At 39.8% G+C, this 20,182-nt stretch overlaps 1 protein-coding gene across 14 annotated transcripts in view; it reads left to right on the top strand.

The window, feature by feature from the left end:
• MCF2L (MCF.2 cell line derived transforming sequence like) overlaps positions 1–20,182 on the top strand; it is a 156,726-nt gene that overhangs the window by 72,680 nt on the left and 63,864 nt on the right. For 13 of the 14 annotated variants that reach the window (XM_038156518.1, XM_038156566.1, XM_038156559.1 and 10 more), the window contains one exon: positions 16,737–16,820. In XM_038156518.1, coding sequence (XP_038012446.1) covers positions 16,737–16,820 — 84 coding nt within the window. Of the gene's footprint in view, positions 1–4,005; positions 6,263–16,736; positions 16,821–20,182 lie in introns of those variants that run through there. The other variant, XM_038156543.1, reaches the window with a different exon arrangement.

The raw sequence follows: 20,182 nt of genomic DNA, 5'->3' as shown, positions 1-20,182 counted from the left end.
ATATTTTCCAATCTAAGATGACAAGTAATGATACGATCTTATAACCAGATTTTTTTCTATTCCATTTGAAGCTATGAGTAATCCTTCAGTACTGAAATATCATAATTAACTTGTCCAAACCCACCCCAGTTGATTATTTTAGAGATGTGAAGGAATGAATTTTTTTTTAGCTCTTAATTTTGCCTCACATCAAAACCAGGTCTCTCTTCTTGGCTCTCTGTCCTGTTTGCTCTTTATGGATTTTTGGAAATGACGGTTTCTGCAAATTTTCCTTTCCTTCCTTTGTAATAAATAGTTTTGTAGCCTTTATCTGTGCTCATCAGTATTACAGGAGCATATGATATTTTCTTTGGAACCGGTTCTCCCACAACTTTTGACCTGAAAGTTTTTCTGCTTCCTGAGTATCTTGTTCAACTGGGGGAAAAAAAAAAAGATTCTGTCTACTTTAGGTGTCATAAAAAGAGTTTCCTATTGCTGACAATGTTTTATTTTATACTTTGGCTATAAATGTATTTGTGATTGTGGCACAGCACTTCATTGTTTGTAGTGGTCTCTGTTGATTTTCCTTGCTTACTGAATTAATATTCTTACTAATATATATGTTTCAGAATATATAATAAACCTGGTTTTCCTTTCCTAATTTTAATTCCTGTGCTGCTTTCATAATGTGTTTCTGTTGTTGTTGCTCACTGTTGAGTTCTCCTTTCTGCTACCACTTAACTCCATATCTAATTTTTTTCTACTTCATTTGCTCCTTTAATCCCACTGCTGGTATAAAAATGGATCTCATCCTCTTGATATTTCCGAATTTTAGTCCTGCCTTCTGTCCAAGCTCAGCAATGATTTGGTTTCCACTTTTAATCACAGTTTTCAGTTGTCATTAGACTGCAATCTCCTGCCTCTGGATTTTGAACACCACTGCAGCAACCTTGAGCCCCAAGCCAGAGGTCCTCTTCTCCTGGACAGCAGTATCTGTTTTGGCACTGCTGCTCTTTGGGGAGTTAAAAAGGTCACATCCATTTCTTTGTTGGCTTTGCAGCTGTGGACAGAGGGAACTGTCACTAAATACTGCAGGATAAAGTGCTTACTAGTAATTCCTGTGTGATTAAATTATTACTGAAAAAAGTCCAGTTTTTGTGTGTCTCTGAAAGAAGAAACCTTGGTAAACCCTGCAGCAAAGCCAAGGAAAGGCCTATGATTAAAGACTTGTGAGGGAGCTTCTTTAGAAAGGACATGTAAATAAAAAAGTATAAACTGGTTAAAATTCAGTTCACAGAACACCAGAAATATGTAATTTTTAAATTAGAAATTGAAACAGATGTGTGATAACTGCATTCAGTGGCCAGGCTTCTGTGATGGACTTAGGGAAGTCAGACGGGCCTCCAGACTACCTAAGGGTAATCAGGAGGCCAGAGAAGTACCATCCTTGGTAAGGTGTTACTCTGCCTTAAAAATTGCTGACATGTTCTTTTGCCTTTTGGTTTATTTCTTGGATACCTGGTATGAAGGATGTGAAATTTTCAAAACTTTGAAGGTTATTATTGTCTTACAGTGCAAAGTGTACTTTAAGATGTAATTTCTCAGCAACTTTCCCTGTGTTTTTTCCAGGCATTATCTTTTTGAAAGATAGTACAGGGTTCAGCCTTTTGATTGAACAGCATCCTTTTCTTTTAAGGTGCTCCAGCAACTATTTGTATTTTCCAGCATGCTCATTTTCAATGGAAAGAATGTATTTCTTCATGCGTGGAAGTTGTAATTGGTTTTTTTATTGTTGTTTCCTAACCATGATTTTTGATTGGTTGTACTTGCTTGAATTTAAGTTTTGATATCATGCAGGGACCTTTTTTGATGACTTAGCATCCACGATAAAAAATTGCCAAAGGAGTTTCAAAATTAGTTTTGTTGCTGTGTGAAGATTTAACAAGCTGCTTAGTAGAATGGATTTATACAAACATACATGTTTGTGTGTGTGTGTATAATGGATGTATAAACTAATTTTAATCCTTGGAATCCTTTGATGTAAACCAGACAGAATTGTAAATCTTGAATGCTTGATGACTTCAAAAAGAATGAAACCTCTTTTGCATCCATTCTTTGAAAAAAAACATCAAGAAGGATTAGAAGAAGAAAATTAATGGAGCTTTTAAATAGTCTAGTATGCTTAATGAGAAGCCAACAGATTATGCATCAAATTGCTCCATGTCTTCAAAACCCCTCAAATTTATAAATTCTGCAGCTACAGGTGTGAGTTAGGTGTGTTTTGCTAGGGTTTTTTTTTTAAGAGAATATACATTTGCATTGTACTAAGGATGAGCCTGTAAGGATGGCTCTTGTCATGCTGAATGCCACATTATTTTATTGGTGTGCTTTTTGCTAAGTACAGCACCCCTGAAGGAAAAATATGTTTAATAATTGTATTTTAATGTTGAACTTGCCAGACTTTAATATCCTTTACCATGAACATTGCCACCCTTATGCTGCACACTTGCATATACTTTATAAAGCAGGTGCAGTATCTTATATATTTAAGCCACAGTTGTAGCTTCCTTCTCTGGGTTTCATAAAACTAGGATAACAGAGTCTTTAACCTCAATTGACTTTGCATCCATCCTTTAACAGCTTCTCCCACAGTGTTTTCCTCCATTCTGCAGGCTGGAGCCTGTCACTCACATCCCATGCTGAGGTGGGAGGGAGAATTAACCCGAGTTCTGAGCTTGAGTGGAGTTGAAATTAATTTCTTTGCATTTATAAATACATACTCTCGTGCCCACCAGGATTTTCTCAGGAGGGCTCTTGCTTCTTTGTGTTTTAATAGAGCTTAAATTTGCCCTAAAGTCTTCTTGCTAACATGCATGCCCACATAGCACAATTCTCCTCTCTGGTTCTATTTTAAGCTGGATCATGAAAGCCAGGGTAAGGTTTTCTGCTTCAATACTTTTGCTCTTTCTTTCTGCTCTTCTCTGAAATGCACAGCAAGGAATCCAGGTATTATAACCACAGAGCAAAAATTTCTCCCATGCACTCAGTCCAAAATAGAGTGCTAACAAAAAGAGCTATTTAGTTACTGGCTGGAACCCTCTTGTACCAGAAGAGTGTTTCCCGAGGTGCCCATCAGCCCAGCTTTCTGTGCAGAATGGAACTGCTAGGGAGAAAAATCACCTTTGTCTGAACACCTTTTAACCAAGCATCTGAGACCAAGTTCGTAGAGGCACTCCGTGGGCTTCTGTCCCTCCAGCAGAGTGGGGGACGGGTTCCAAGGCTCCTCCACAGCAAACACTGAGCTCTCTGTTTGTACTTTTTCTTCATGTGTGTTGCTAAGTCTCGAGACACTGGTCTCTAAAAGAGGGAGGTGAAGGTTGGTCAAGATTGAAAGATAACAGGATTGGTACAGAGAGTGCTTTATTTTGGTGCTCTTAGCCACAGACATTATTACATCTTGAATCAATCTGGAAAAAAACTCCCTGGAGGTGTTCAGAGCTAGGTTGAATGGACCTCTGAACAACCTGGTTGCAAAGTGTCTCATGGCACAGGGATTAGAACTAGATGGTCTTTTAGGTCCCTTCCAACCCAGGCCATTCCATGATTCTATGTTATGCATAACTGTGGGGCGTGGAGATTCAAGGCTAGGAAGGAGTAATCTAGGTGGGAGCCTGGAAGATGACTGCTAATCCAAGAAATTACATTGTTTTTAAACTAGCATTAGGTTTTCACCTGAATGACTGATTTCACTGTTTTCTCTGCTGTGAAATCTGAAGGCAAAAGCCTGTTAAAATGTGGTTGTCCACATTGGGTATAACATGAAGGGACTCTGGAGCAGTCATTGTTGATTAATACAAGGATTTGTAGTTCCCCTCTGTCTTGACAATGAGAAGAAGCACAACCAACATCTTATACATGTCATTGTTTTTCCTCTTTTACATTCATGGAGGATTTTTTGGTTTTGTATTTCTTTTTTTGTTAAGAAAGTAGCCAGCCTGCCAAAGTATCAGGTTCCTGGATCTTATTGTGTGGATCTAGGTGGGAGTGATTCCTATCTGAAGAAGGGTGTAGCTCCTTTTTTGCCTGGATTTAATCTCTGAAGGAAGGCTATAAAACTTCCTCTCCCTCTCTATGGACGTTTGGAAAGCGTTCCCGTCTCTGCTTTGTCATCATTTATTACCAATCAGATGATAAGGGTTATATTTCCTGCATGCTGTGCTGCAGGTGACACCAAGCCCATGCTGCCACCAACAGAAGTATCTGGTCAGCCAAGCATATTGCAGTGGACTCTCTGCCCACTGTTTGATACCAGCTTGGTGCTGGTAAGTACGAAGTTAATATCAGTGTGTGTATTGCATCAGGTATCTGAGACTGTTCTTCCTGGAGCCGTGCTGTAGCGCAACAGCCAGAAATAAAAATGCTGTGAATTGTGATATTTGTCTGAGGAGTACAAGTCATGATAGTGATACAAGTCATGATAGTGATCTGGGAGCACGCTCCACCCAGCGGGTTAGGTGCCTGTCCTGGAAAGGAGGGAGTCTGGGCTTAGAGCCGAGACATAGATCCTGTGTCTGACAGTGCAACAGATGCTGTTACCTGATCTGAGAGAGGTCACCTGCTCCATCTCAGCTTTCACATGTGAGAGTATTTACATGACTTGTGGGAGTGGTGGGAAGACTCATTCACTAATTTTTAACTCTCTGCACAATCTAATGTGCTAATCACTCATAAAATACAGAATAGTTAAGGAAAATATTTCTAAGGAGTGTCGCTTCTTTTAAGTCTACCTTTATTTAAAAACATCTGATATTGCTTAAAAAACTCTTGTGTTTTAGCTTGCTACAAAACGTAATGACCCCAAAATGAATCAGCAGCATTGAAAATAAATTACCATGATTATATTCTTCAGGTCAGATATTATTGTCGTGCACTGAATAGAGCTGCTTATATAGATGGTAGATTTGTTAGAATACATCGCACTGGTGTGGGATTATCAACAGTTCCTGCCCCATGGCAGATGAGGGGTGGGAACAGGGATGTGAGTGCTTCAGAAAATAACCTCTAGCGTGGTCTGTGAGTGACCTGGGTTTGTTTTGGCTTGCTTTTATGGATTGGTTGATGGCTGGGAGTGCCGATGCAGAAATGGAGCTTTTTCCCATCTGTAAATGGGATTTTGTGAACAGATGCAACCATCAATTCAAGCTTTTTATCCTCGCTGTCCGCTTTCCTTGACCTCTCTTGTTGGGAGAGGACTCTTATAACACTGTGAAGTGAAGAAAAACAATCCATTTGTTTTCATATGGCTGTTGCTGTCACTCGTACTCCTTGGCTCACTCTTAGTATCAGTGAGTCTGAATGGCTGATAACTAATCTCAAGTGTATTAATTAACAGGTAGTCTGTCACTGGGCAATTACTTTAAAGGATCAGGTAAAGCAAGTCCATGCAGCATTCATGTCTGAAAGATTGTATGGAATACTTCTGTTCTAGTTAATTTTGTCATTTGTTGCCTTATTTTCCATTGTCTTATTCATAAGATTTCAGTGTATTTCCACTTGCAAAGTCACATTAGTAGAATGCCTTTTGGTTAGCTCCTGCTGCTTAGGGTAGGCTCTTTCATAAGGAACAGGTGTTTGATGGGTTTCCCACCAAGGAAAACACCCTAAAGACATGTGGGTGAGAATTCCCTTACCAACAGGAAAAGCTGACTGTATTTCTGGGGAGCTTTCTAGCCAAAGGTTCATGGGGAAAAAGGCAGTTAATTTCTCTGTGTGGAGTGGGAGTGGGTGGTAGAAAAATATGATAATACTAGATTTACTATACCATTGTTAGAACTAGACCTTTTAAAGGGAGGGGTTTTTGACAAGGCACACTTAGGATTAATTTTTTAATGCATTCTTACTCTGATAATGTTTGAACAGTGCATGTGTTCATATTTGAAGCAAACAGCTTGCATCTAATGCGTGCCAGCGCTTTATGCAGGAAGACAAGAAGTGGTAGCCAGCAGCCAGCAAGCCCTTTGGAGGACCTCTGAGCCTGCTGACAGGCACACTTACTCTGCATGTAATTTGAAGAAAGGCATTGTGCCCCCAGTGGCTTGGCTTCGAGTGAAAGATGGAGTTTTGCGCTCTCGTTTTGCACTGAGGATGAGCTCACGGATAAATAGGTCACTGTCCACGGAACTATTTTGCTCTAAATCAATTAGAAGCAACATGACCTTAAGCCTGATCTCCTTGCTCTACAAAGATATTGCTGAATTGTGGCTGCTTCTGAAGAAATGCACAGGTGTGTCTAGTATTTAGAATTTTCTTAGTTGCTTGATTGCAGGTCAGGCAGGAACTTTGGCAGATAACGTTATCCTACTAAGGAAACTGGGATGTATTTTAGTACAAAGGCAAAAGTTGTATTCTGCTTGTGTGCATTCATGTGTAAATATAATTTATTGGTGTGTGTGTGTTCTGTCCTTGTGTAAATTTGCAGTGTATCATTTATTTGCAGATGTATCTCTCAGTACACCATATGTATCCACAAACTATATCCCTGTATTTTACATGGAAGGTACTTTGCTCAGGATTCATTCATGCCGTGATTATGGTGATCGGAACAGCTGCTAAAGCTTACAGGGAGAATTTACTGTTGCAGAGAGCTGTCCTGCTGTTTCTGGTTTACAGTGTGTTTATTTTTCAACTCACTGCATTTTGTGTGATTATCAGATACATAATTTCTCCTGATCCCTATTGAAAGCAGAGAAAAAGCAATGTTTCTTTCACAGGATACAGTTTGGCATCCCCTAGTTGTTAGTCTAGGCGGGTTGATCTAAAATGAATTGTTTCTTTAATTCCTTCAGTCAGAGCTTTCTATAGAAATGTTGTTTCTGTTAAGAGATAATGAAATAGTAGAGATATTATTTGCTGGTAATAGTGCAGCCACAGTCCATTGCAAAATGAAAGCATGGTTTGTGGAACAGGGACAAGTGAAAATTGCGTCCTTATTCTGGCGCCTGAATCTACATTCCCAGTTCTGTTTTCTGCTTTTGGTATGCATGACTGTTGCAGAGGAGACAGAGCTCCGAGCCCATGGACTGGTGTCTAACCTTCCAACACTGTTCCTTTTGAAATGTCAGATTTAAATAAAACAGGTATGTAAAGGGTGGGTCTTCTAACTAAAGGGTGCATCTTCTTACTAATCTTTAATTAGTATTATTAATTACCAACACGTGAGTCTGAGCACTCTGCTTTTCAAGCAGCGCTTGATGCTACCAGGGGTAATACTGAAAGGCATGCTGCTTGAGAGGAATGAATGAAAGGTTTAAGAAATATGAGGATAATCAGATGGAAAGGGTGGAGTAATCAGCCTGAGAAACTTTTGTTCTTTATGTGCATCCTCATCTGCATCCCTGAGAGGGGAGGGGTGGATTTAGGAAACCACTGATTACTGTAGGAGACAGTGAGTGTAGAACCAGGGAGTGTTTTGTGTCAAATCACGATGGTGCCTATGTAACCATGCCAGGACTACTTGTGTGAATTGCCAAATTTAAAATCAGGTATTTTCATTCGTATTTGATCACTGAGAAATAAGTGAGCAGGGCTTTTGTTAGCAACTGCCAAGGCTTGATTCTCATGTGTTGACTGCCACCGCTTCTTGTGGGCATGTTCAGTGTGCCAGACATCATTCCTTTCTGGAGAGCTGTTGGAACATTGTGCTCAAAGTGGGCAGAAGGGTTGTCCCGTTCCCTGGCACTGTTCTTTACCTCCTGAGCTTTCCTCTACCTCTGCCTACAGTCAGCAGAAGGGAGAAAATGGATTGAAGGAAAGGTCTCAGCAAGGCTGACTGTATTGCACTAAATGAGTCTGTAGCTGCCTGTGGGAGACACTGAACTGCATCCATGTCCTGCTTCTGAACTACCTGAAGTAGTTCATATTTGCAGTGCTTTAGAGAGGCATGATGTGTTTCATCTTTTTCATGGCATTAGACAGTAAGCCACAGTGCTTCAAGAGCTCTTCATTAACAACTCTGTCATCTGTCTGGTAAGGTGGGGCGGCCAGTTGGGTTATGAGTTCAGCAACCTCTTTTTTAGAAGTAATCTGTAATCAGAGTCCCAAATACTGGGAAGTTTAAAAGTAAATGTTTTAGCTGAAAACTAGTACACAGCCCTAAACAAGCCTCTTAGTGAACACTTAGTCCTTCTTTCTCTCTCACACTCACACATTCCCTCTCAAAACATTAATTTATAGATGTATAGTTACATGAAAACTGTACTTGTGTGTACCATAAAAAAAGATATTGTCTCTTGGAAGTTATTCTCACTGTCCTCTGCATTGTTGAAATTATAATAGTCAAGAAAGTCCTTACTACCTGGCCCTGCAATGATGGGACAACGAGCACCAGTTTTAAGTTGAAAGAGGGTGGGCTTGGATTGGGCATACAGAAGAAAATTACTTTTACAACGAGGATGGTGAGACGCTGCAACAGGTTGCCCAGAGAAGTCATGGATGCCCTTGGATGCGGCCTTGAGCAGCCTGGTCCAATAGAGAGTGTCCCTGTCTACAGCAGTGTGGTTGGAGCCAGATGATCTTTGAAGATCTCTTCCAACCCAACCCATTCTGTGCAACCTCAAAGTTGTTAGCCCTGCTATAATTTATCTGCAGAATAGATGTGTACAGTAAGCAATAAGGTTTTACCACTTTGTTGCTTTATAAAAGTGTTTGGTTTTTGTTTTTTGAACAAACAAAAATCACTCAATGTTTAAAATCTTACCATGCTTCCAAAATAACACAGAAAATAGCGTTCTGTGTAGTAGAATTGCCAGGCATTCATATTCATACAGCTGGTCCTGTGTGTGTTGACTTTTCAGTTAAAGCTTTGGGGCCTGCTTTGAGATACATGTTTTTCTGAAGAGGAGGAGTTGAAAGCGGGTGGTTTTGGTGGAGACAAACTTCCAGTTTAATTCTCTGAAACATGTCCACTCCAGCATAAGCTGAGTGATTGCATCATTAGTTTTTAAGGCACACTGAAGATGGGTCCTTTAGCTTACATGTGGCTCTTCTGCTCAGCGTTGATCTTTCCATTTTCTCTATTTGGAAGACTTCCACTTCTTTGCAGAGCTTTAGTATTTAGAAAGCAGAATTCCTGTAATAATTTTCTCAGAGCGTTAAATCTTACTAAAATGCAGTTGGCAAAATCTAATGTCTTTGTTATTCCATAGAGGCTTGCTTGCTAAAGTACTGAGTGAGACACATCTGGGTCATTTCCCTTCTTATCACTTGAGTCCTGGCTAGGAGAACATTCTCTACTGCTCAGTCTTTATCTACTATTTCTCCATTAAAAAAAAAAAAATCTTTGCTTTTTGCAAAATCTGCTTCTTGTAGGTGACTAAGTACATCTAATACTTTAGACGTATTTTTATTCTGTACACTCAGCATGATTTGCAGTATTGGGGAGTTAACAATGCTGCAGTTTTGGCAATATTTAAGTGTGGTTCCTAGCAGTCTGAAACTATCCTGCAAGAACAGAAAAGGATTTGCCAGCAGGCTTGGCTTCCTTCAGGACATCCTGGAAAGAAGAGAGCAATATTGTTGTTGCAATAGTAAGAGCATGCTGTACACATGAAGTTAATTATACATTTGGGTAGTAGGTACACCTGACACTGATGCTGCTTTATCTCTAAGCCCATTTTGTGGTTAATACAATTATAGGCTATAATATGGCTGTGTGGCATGATTCTAAGTTCCCCTTACTTCTCAGTTTGGAAAGAGAGTAATTATTATGATTTGAAATAACACAAAGAATTTGTCTTTCTCACCAAAACAGAATGGGCACACTTGAGCATGCATGCAGCAAAAGCATGATAAAACAGATTAGATGCTGTCACTGGTAACACTTTGAGATGTCTTGCAAAATTGCAACACACACCCCTCTCCCCGTTTGTCTTACTTTGGATTTTCTTCAAGAAGAAAGGAATACTAGAGTTTGGGTTGATCCCTAGATTGACTTTCTAATTATTACACTGTTTTCTTCCGGTTACAGATTAGCTAGTGTTTGGTCTCCCTTGTCCAAACTTAAAGGTGATCCCTGACAAGCTCTGGACTACAGACTAGTGTGTCAAGTAGGTGTGACTGATGAAGCAGAGGAGGAAGAAGCTGTAGTATTTAGCACTCATAGTATCCTGTGAATGCATCTATTATACATGAAAGGGAGGGTGTTGTATTTCCTCTCATGTTTGTGCTTTGAGGGGATGTTATTTTGGCAAAATAAGACAAATAACTTTGTTGTCTTTCACAAAAGGGGAGGTGGAAGAAGAAAGAGCATAAAATACTTTGGCATGTATAATAAGCAGTCAAATCCAATAATACTAGGGTTTGAAAGAAACCAAAATCTTGGTTGGCTCTCAAAAGTGTGTTTTTGAGCAGGTATTTAAAAATTTGGCTCAAGAAAATGGGAACGGTAACATCTCCTGTCATTTTGGGCCAAGCCAACAGCATTGCATTTGCTGCATACTTCAAAACTTTTCTTTTAAAGGAGATCAGTGTTTAATCTCCCTGCCTGAAACCAAACCATCATTCTCATAGTTTTGTAGGTAGTCTTGTGCCAAATCCCCAACTCTGTGATCTCAAAGAGGAGATGGATATTGTGACTGCAGAAAGCAGAAATTACCTGAGTAAAGTAGGGAGTTCAGTAGGTTTCTGTACAAAGATTTTGGGGTTTATTTTTTGTTCTTTAACCCATGATGAGTTCCTGCCTCTCATATTTAAATTCTGGAGGGGAGACTTTGGGGATTAATTTGTGTGTCTTGAAGTAGTTGTGGTGTTCTTTAGGTATTATCAACAAAGCAGAATTATCTAGCTTCATTTCAGTGGAATAATTTAAATATTACCAAAATTTCGGAAGTATGAGCAATGCTGCAGAAATATAATTTCTGGATTTTGTGAAGGATCTGTCAGGTTTTTCTGATGCACTAGACATTTTAAACACTGCCCAAACAGTAAGTGCCTGTGTCCACTGTGCCTGATCTTGTAATACAGGGGAATATTGTTCCTAAGAATTTAGATTTTCTTTGGCAGTATCACTTCCAAGTCTTGACTTAAACAGATCCTTACTTAACTATTGTAGCAGCGGGTCCCTGAATGGGGAATAATTAGCATTGGCTCCATTATTGCAGAAGGCTGATCAATTTAGTTATTGTACTATACTATACTATATTATACTATTAAGAAAAAAAACCATCGCCCTTGCAGAGGGTCCAATACAGCTTTGACCAGACTGGTCAATCAAACCCAAATGCCATCACCATTGGCCAATTAAGAAATCACCCTTCGGTAAACAAATCTCCATAACACATTCCACATGTGCACAACAGGTGCAGCAAGTAAAGACAAGAATTGTTTCTCATTCTTTTCTCTGAGCTTTCTCACAGCTTCTCACGAAAATCCTGGGAGAGCTATGTCTCTCTCTTTTCAGAGGATATGTGATTACTACACTTAACACTGAAGATGCATGGGATTCCAGCCTAGCCTGCTGGAGCACTGGGTATATAGTAATGCTGTTCTCGGCATATTGTGGCAATAGGCCAGTCAGTCTTAGAAAATGTACAGATTTTAGCAATGCTGTGGAAGTGGAACTTGTATAAAGCATTGATTCTCTTAAAAGTAAAGGCATCTCAACTTAAGGATCTGCTTTACATACCAGGCCTTTTGAGAGGAAATGGTCTTTTCTAACTAGGAGAAGAAATGGGAGATAGAGTTTAGCTGTAGTCTGTAAAGCTCTTAAAGGTAAAATTCTTATGTAACTGTATAATTAAAAATGTTTATTGAACACTTAATGCCATATGAAGCTGTTTAGAGCACTAGTCAGTTTTATATTTCTTTGTGTCAGCTACTGGGATGCTGGTAGAAGCAAAGAACTTGCATTTTCTGCTTGCTTAGGATGTTTTAGCTCACCAGAAACAAACAAGTTGCAAAAGGACTGTTTTGCTCTGGTGATAATTTCCTTCCCAACTATACTTTAACAGACAACTGTGTTTTGCATGAAAATTTCTGAATTTATTCGCTCACTTTTCCTGGCCCACCATTTTAATGATGGTGTAGTCAAATGAAATCAAAATGAACTTTTCCTAAAGATTTTTTGAAACAGTGAGATTTGAAATCTTAGTTTATGAACACTTGCAGAAATTCCTGTCATCTACCCAGTGTGGCTATAAATAGCATGAGGACCTGAGGAGCCTCATCTGCAGCTGTTGTGCCTGAGCATACCAAGCACTGACCTTGCAGGCATTGTCACTAATCAGCAGTGATTTTTAAAATTCAGTTTTAAAGCTGGAAAGCTCACTTGGCATCTTGAGCAGCTCATTAGTTTTAGGTGGCTTAGAGTAGAAGAGGGCTTCTGTGCATCAGCTCAGCTGCTCTGGTTCTACCCTGCTTGGGGGGGCTTCACAAAGGAGCTGACTGTTAGTAGTGGTGGTCGGGGGGGTGAAGATGAAGAGGGAGGAATGAGGAAATGGAAGATTTGCCTTGGGGCTGAGAGAGATGAAGGGACTGCTCTGAAAGTCATTATCTTGCATTTATAATTACCATATGGGAGGGTGGTTTAATGAAGAGATTTTTCAAATGAAGACCCCCTTCATAAAAGGCATTCAACTCTTTAGGCGGGTAAGCTGTTCCAGAGGAGAAGCAAAGCAAAACTGATAAAGGAAAATACAATATTTCTTGAATTTAAGGCATGGATTTCATAAAGAAGCTGTAGACAAGTTTTCATGAAAATTTTGCGGACTCAGAAAGAAAGAGGAAGAAGAAAAATTATTTGTCATTTGATTTCAGATGTGCTCCTGGGATCTGTGCTGAAAGGCGTAACTGTGTCCGGATGTGTACAAATAGATCAGCTTTCAAGTTGGTATATAAAGTAATGGCCATAGAATTTCCTGCAGAACTACTCAAAGGGTGGTGTAATTCCAGCTGGCTTCCTGGGAATTTTATTAAACTGGTTACAGGAGGCTCACAAGTCATGTTGGGAGACTTCCTTGTGTGTAATGTGGGTGCAGTCAGTTCAGAGTACGCTCAAATGTTGTCTTCTGTGAAAATGGGCTTACTTCAGCATGTTAGGCAAACTACAAATGATAATGAGTTTTAGTTTGATCAGAAAAGAAAGAGGAGCTTTTTATCAATAAGGGAAAATCTTGACTGCAGTGACATTGATTGTTTTCTCAGATCCCAAGTTCTTCAGGGCTTGCTGGCACCAGCTAATTCAAGCACAAGTTATCTTTGTGCCCTCCTGCTTAAATCTGTCATCCCGCTTAATCTGAAATGCAGTCAGGTGCTTCTGGTGGGATGGGGTCAAGTCCCTCTAAGCCATCATCCTTTATCACTGAGACAGGACTATCAAAGCAATATTTAAATTGAATTAGAAGATTATATATCTGCAAGATTGTGGTTCACATTTTTAGTGAGCAAGGCTTTTTGTAATAACAACCATATATTTAACTGATTCCTTTATGTTAGTAAGATGACACTTCTGCCCTCTCTTACACTCATAATTTGAATACTAGATAATGTGAGGATTTTTTTTAAAAGCCTCCAGTTGTCAGCTTAAAAAAAAAATCTTTGCACATTCCCAGCTATTTTATGTGTTGGGGTTTGAAAAATAGTAATAAAAAAGCAGTACTAACTTTAAAGACCCTTATTTTACTGTTTATTATCACCTACAATACCAGATGCACTATCATTCCCAGGGGCTTTCTTTTAAGCTTCTTAAATGAGTTTCTCAGGAAAGACAGGATATTCAAGCATGTTTTGATACAAGCAGCTTTTTTCAGCAATGAATTTTGGGTACAGTAAAACAGACAGACTCTTAGGTCTCTGCATTAAAAATACTGTGTAAAACAGAAAAGGTAGAACAGGGAAAACAATGGGCTGTGTGAATCTTAATCTATTCAAGTACAAGTAAAATTTGTGCTATAAAAATTCCTTACAAAACAGTGAGTAGATTTTTTAGTAATTCTGTATTTTTATGTGCACTTAATTAGCTTTACAAAAATGGAAATGATCCCTAAAGAATGTAGCAGGTGGCAGGTTCTCTATTTTAAGAATATTTCCAAGAAATTGGAATATTTTCCCCAAAGGCCATGAGAGTAAGGAGTGTGTGCTCTCACAGTCTATTTAGCATGTGTGCCTTTTGTTGCCTTATCCTTTTAAAGAAACACCATTTGGAAGTAATGGGGGACAACCTTGAAGTGAAATCAGATTGAACCCCAAACAAACTGTGATGAACTCTTTTCCAGAGGGATGCTAAAAGTCACAGAAATGGTGCAGAGCAATGAGTCTTTGCAAGTGCATCTTCTCTGAAGGAAAACATACTGAAGAGGGATTTCTGGCTAAATCTATGGGTGGTAATACTGGGTTCAAGTGTATCCTGTTGAGCTGCTGGAAGTGATCTGTTGGGCAATTCCAAGAGTTGCATTTCCTTGCACTTTCTTGTGCTGCTGTTTTTTATCTTGGTTGTTTCAAATTATTGAAAATCAGCTCTGATCTTAGTGCATACTTGGCTTTTGGAAATATGCCTTGAAACCGAATCAGCAAGAGCAAGATGAGGTGTCTTTGGTGGAGGGAAATGCAGCAGGAAGAGCAGTTTGGTGTCTGTCAGTGGACACACTGTGCTGCTCCTCCAGTTGCAAACAGACAGGCTCTCACATTTGAGTTAAAAATGAGTTTAAAACCAGGGGGAGGAAGAGACTGTCTTTTCAGTGAAGCAGCATTTGACCAGTCTTGTGAAGCTGATCTGTGCAGGTGGCAAAAGCTGCTGCTCCTATCAGAGGGAGCACTGGAGCAATCAAATCTAGGCTTGGGTAGTCACCTGGCACAGTGGGATTGATCACAGGGCTGCTTGGGGAAATAGTGATTCTTAGGTAATGATACATAAATAGTTTCTCTTCCTTGGGAATATCCTACCTCCAAGAGTGTAGTGTGTCATCTTTTTACTTACATATGCAAAATTCAACTATTTTACTACATGCCATGCTATGCAGCAATGAAAATTATGTCTGCCTGTGACTTGAGCCAGGATGGCATTTTAGAGACTGATAATGTTATTTTCCTATCTTCCACCAAAAAATTGGCACTAATCCTGTAAGAGTTTATATTCAGGTTAATGGGTCCACCTGCAGGTATTGGTTTACAGAATCAGGGCTGTGTAGTTTTTCAAACACTGCTGCAGGAGGGCTCCTTGTATCATAAGGCACAGACAGCAAAAATGAACTCTTAAAATTCTTTTTCCTTTGGGGAAGTGGGGTATTCCTCTTCTAGGAATTACTTGGCCATCTGAGATTGGAATTTTGAAACATCTGTGTTCAGTGTTCTGTTGAAAACACTGAAATGGTGACATAACTGAAGGTCTGGGTGAAATATGACTTGACAGTTAAAAGTATCCACTTATGGATTTGACAGCATGGCATGCAGGGGTCTTCTGATCAGGCAGCAGTTTGCCGGATGCAGGAAAATAGCTCTGATCAGTGTGTGACCTTGAAAGTGGTCAAGGGTCTTCCTCTGCCCAACAGGACCACAGAGAACAGAGAAGTTCTGTTTCACAGTATAAGTTATTGCTTATCTGGAAGAAGTAACTGAAAGTGGCTTTTTTTTTTTGCTATTCTCAAATAATTGCAGTTCTCAGAATTTTACGTATGTGAGAATCGCTCATAGAAGTGTCTGCTCATGATCTAGCATTTGAAAGACCTCAGTGACAGCAAGTCCTTGAGGACCAGAGCTCTACTTCAGCTTGTGCCTCAGTGCAGGTGACACTTAGCCTTACATCAGTTTTAGGTTTTTACTTACTTTTCCAGTGCACATTCACAGCTCTGAGCATCAAAACCTATCTTAATGGCATTCAATTCACATGACATTCATTCTTTCAATGTACATTAAAACCCAAAACTTCAATGTGAGTACAATGTCAGATTAAAAAAAATGTTCATAACCCATAAAAGAAAAAGCTATGTTGTCTCTTCTGTACTATTCAATAAAGCTAATATGTGGAATAATTATTTTTTAGGAATTGCAAAAGAGTAAAACTTCTTGTTTCTTTGTAAAAAATTAGATCTTATTTTATGAATGAAGCAACTCTGTCGTGCAGTCTTTGTCACAATCAGCAAAACTCAGGCTTCTGTTTGACCTCTGGAAGCATGCTGTGGGAAATGCCTCTGCATTGGGAGGGGACAGAAACCAAGGGTTGGAAAAGCAGAATGGTTGTCACTAAGCTGAAGTGGAAGGGCTGAGATAAAAGCTTAAAACATTGCTTTTCAGGGTGGAGGTGGAGTGTGTGTGTGCTTTCAATGGGAGGATGTACTTTCAAGCCAGTTCTACCTATGTTATTTAATGCTGTTTTCTTGGGGTATTTGAATCTAGATGACAGGCTAGAGGAATCATAAGTTTCTTGGTTTTGTTTGATTGAGAAGATTTTAATAATAATTGAATTTAATATATAAAAATCCTGCTGTTTAACATCATTCCAGAGGAATATTAGTTCTACAGTGTTTTGTTCAGTGGCAGTTCTCTACTGCTTCTAAATGTCAGTAAATGTAAATTCCTCTTTTATATGTGTGCTATTCAAAGAAAAGTTTGCCCTTGGCAAACACGTGAAAGACTCCAAAGATTTTCATGTATTTTTCAGAAGTTAGATGGTTTTCTGAGTTTTTGTGTTTTAGGGATTTTTTTTTATTGTATGCTGTGAAATTTTGCATAAAATGACTTTGCAATGCAATTTTTTTTTCTCTTCACAGATGAAATCATGCATCAGGATATCATTCCCCTCTATGCTGCAGATATTCAGGACCAATTAAAGAAACAATTTGCTTATCTGTCAGGTAAGACTATGTTGTTCTTTCTTACACACATTGCTTAGACGCATGGTACAGCCTGCTGTCCTTTCACAGTCTCTGAGGACTCTTATGTGAGAAATCAATGAGTAACTCAAAATTCAGGCTACTAAGACTTGTTATTTAAGGATTTATTAGAAGATTTTTTTAAAGTATAATAGCAATTTTAAAATTACAGGTAATTTTCCAGTTAACTGGAGATTGCAGCATGGATGCTCTGGTGGTGGCTATGGTCTTGCAGTCCTCAGCTCACAGCCCCAGCTGCCACAGGCTCTGCTGTCATGTTTGATACTGAAGCCCAAGCTGACATTTTGGTCACGTTTGTGACCAACATGGTGGGGAAGCACCATGGTACCAGGTTCCCCTACAGCATCAGTGCTGGGCTCAGACAAGTGTGGCATGGAGTTCTGGACAGGATTTTTGACTTGGTATCACTGACTGCCTTCTGGAGAGGAACCTGCTTTTGGATATAAAGCTGTCTCCAAAAGCAGCACAGCCACTTGCACGCAGCGCAGAGTCTCTGCCCCGGGGTCACCTGTGCCGTTTTGGTGATGGGGCTGTGTCTGTGCCATGCAGTGTTTTGGTGATGGGGCTGTGTCTGTGCCATGCAGTGTTTTGGTGATGGGGCTGTGTCTGTGCCATGCAGTGTTTTGGTGATGGGGCTGTGTCTGTGCCATGCAGTGTTTTGGTGATGGGGCTGTGTCTGTGCCATGCAGTGTTTTGGTGATGGGGCTGTGTCTGTGCCATGCAGTGTTTTGGTGATGGGGCTGTGCCTGTGCCATGCAGTGTTTTGGTGATGGGGCTGTGCCTGTGCCATGCAGTGTTTTGGTGATGGGGCTGTTCTGTGCCATGCAGTGTTTTGGTGATGGGGCTGTGTCTGTGCCATGCAGTGTTTTGGTGATGGGGCTGTGTCTGTGCCATGCAGTGTTTTGGTGATGGGGCTGTGTCTGTGCCATGCAGTGTTTTGGTGATGGGGCTGTGCCTGTGCCATGCAGTGTTTTGGTGATGGGGCTGTGCCTGGGCCATGCAGTGTTGACTGCTGAGCTTGGTCCAGCTCCACGCTGAGCCCATGGCTGGCTGATAATGGGCAAAGGGAGATGGTGCATCTGCTCAGTGATCAGGCTGAGTGGAAGAAAGTGTCTGATAAGCTTCTGAGTTTGTTCTCCTGTCTTCTGCCTGTAAAAAGCTCTTGCAGGTGTGCAGCTGTGAATTTGCTGGAGTTATGGCCCTGTTGTGCCCTCCCTCCAATACACAAAAAGGGAGAGCATGAGTGGCTTTGCAGAGCTGCCCTGCATCCTTCAGCAGAAAGGAAATTTGCTTCTCTGAGCTACAGCTGGACTCTGTGACTGTTTCCTCTCCCTCTGAAATCCCATCCTGCATCGGATCTAGAGAAACAGGGGAATGAAAAAATGTAATGCTTTACTTGGCAAGAGCTCACTGAATCTTGTCATATTAATAATTAACTATTAATTATTATTTATTTCTGCTACACAAGTTAAACTGTGGGTCTTCAGTAGTTGACTGTGTTTTCTGTGGGATGGTGGTAGCACTTGGAAAATAAGATATTTTTTATGAAGTTGGCTGTTCATGCTTCATTTGAGATTATAGTGTTAAAGCTACAGTTCTTTTCTGGGAATTTATTTTTTTGACTTTCCAAGCTCATTCTTATCCATGGGCAGAAAATATCTCATAAGAAGGCTGATTCTTGCATAACGTATCTATGAAACTCTAAGTAGGGTTTGTATTTTGCCCCTCTGAAGTGAGGGGGGAAACTGGTGACTGTGGTAGATGAGTTGTTTAGTTCACAAATCCACAAGTGTCTTCAGCACTTAATAAATCCACCTGGCAGTGGAGCTTAGCAAAAGCAGCCATTCCTCATTCTATTTTCTTCTATCTGTTCACACTCATGTCAATTAGAATTTTGTTTTATTTGCCTCAAGGAATAGGTCAGCTGCATTATTCTGACTAGATTATTGTGTTTTATTGTTTTTGGGAAACTTGAGTGTTAGGCATTTTCATTTCACCTTGGAATTCAGGTTTTTTTTAATCCTAATGTTCTTCTGCAGGATGTTTGTTGATGGTTAGTTCTCTGTGCTGTACCAAATAGTGGTTTTACAGGTTCTGTGAGTGAAGGAACAGAGCCAATGTTTTGATACTTGATTTATGTACAATTTGTTTGTTGTTACAGTTGAGTTTAAGAGGGGCTTTTCTCTAAGGCCATTTAAGACATTCCCAGTGCATGAATGGGACTTTTTTGCTCATTACTGTTGCCTTTTAAATAGAATCTAAGTACGTGGCATAAAACTCATTAAAATGAAAGTCCATAGATTACTAATACCTTTGGTGAAACAGCATGTTTGCAGGTATTGCTGAATGTCTTAGATACATTTCTGATTTTAGTTGTTGGCTTTTTAACAGCAATTCAATGTGTACTTGAGAATTGCTTTAGTTTCTCTAATGGGATGTATCTAGGTCTCATGGGACACTTGCTTGAATAGGGAATGAAACCCAGTCTGCTTCTGTCCTAGAGGCTGTATCCCTTCCCAAGATGCTTTCTGTGTTTCGGTGTACATTGGGGTCACTTCTTACTTGTGTCCCTCATTGTGCTGGATTGTTATGGAAATGCTGCAGGAACATCCAAATTAGACTTGAAATGAAACAAAATTAAGTGAAAGCTTCCAGTAATGCTTTAGTTTGTCAGTAAAGATGTCAAAGTGCAATGAAATCAAGGTGCTCACTACTGCAGAGTGGCTCTTGCTCAGCAGTCATGATCAGTTTAAATCTAATGGTGGGGCAAGCTGTGGATGAGGCTTGTAATTAGTAATTCACACACAAAGTTTATAAACCCTGAAGTTAATATGTTACCTCAGGCACAGTTGTTTACATTTTGCCTTGCAGTTTTTTCTTTCTGTGGAATAAGGTCCTTATCTAGGCTAAAATTGTTACTTTTGTGGTTGCTAGGCTATACTAAGTATTGCATCTACAGGGTTCAGTGTTTCACCTCTTTTACCTTTGTTTTCTTTAGTTACTATTAGTGCAACCACTTTTTCTTCCACATTTAAAAGGGTCTTCTGCCTTTGTTTTTGCTTGTTTTTTTTTTGGTTTGTTTTTTTTTTTTTTAATCCCATGAAGGGCAGTGTAAGGTCCATTTAAAAGTATCTGGAAAATGTATTCCTTATGTATTCCTCAGTCTTTGTGTTTTATATTTTCTTTCATAAGTATTTTCTCTTCCCATGGTTACTGTGTGACTTTCATACCCACACAGCCTTGTGTCTGTCTGCCACCAGTGTGCAGATGTGTTAAAGTAAATGTAGATGGAGAAGAGCATACAGACACCTGTGTATGTTGAT

This window comes from Motacilla alba, chromosome 1, assembly GCF_015832195.1.
Source record: "Motacilla alba alba isolate MOTALB_02 chromosome 1, Motacilla_alba_V1.0_pri, whole genome shotgun sequence".
In the NCBI taxonomy this organism is placed as follows: domain Eukaryota; kingdom Metazoa; phylum Chordata; class Aves; order Passeriformes; family Motacillidae; genus Motacilla; species Motacilla alba.
The sequence above is the reverse complement of the archived record's forward strand: the minus strand, read 5'-3'. Positions and strand labels throughout refer to the sequence as shown.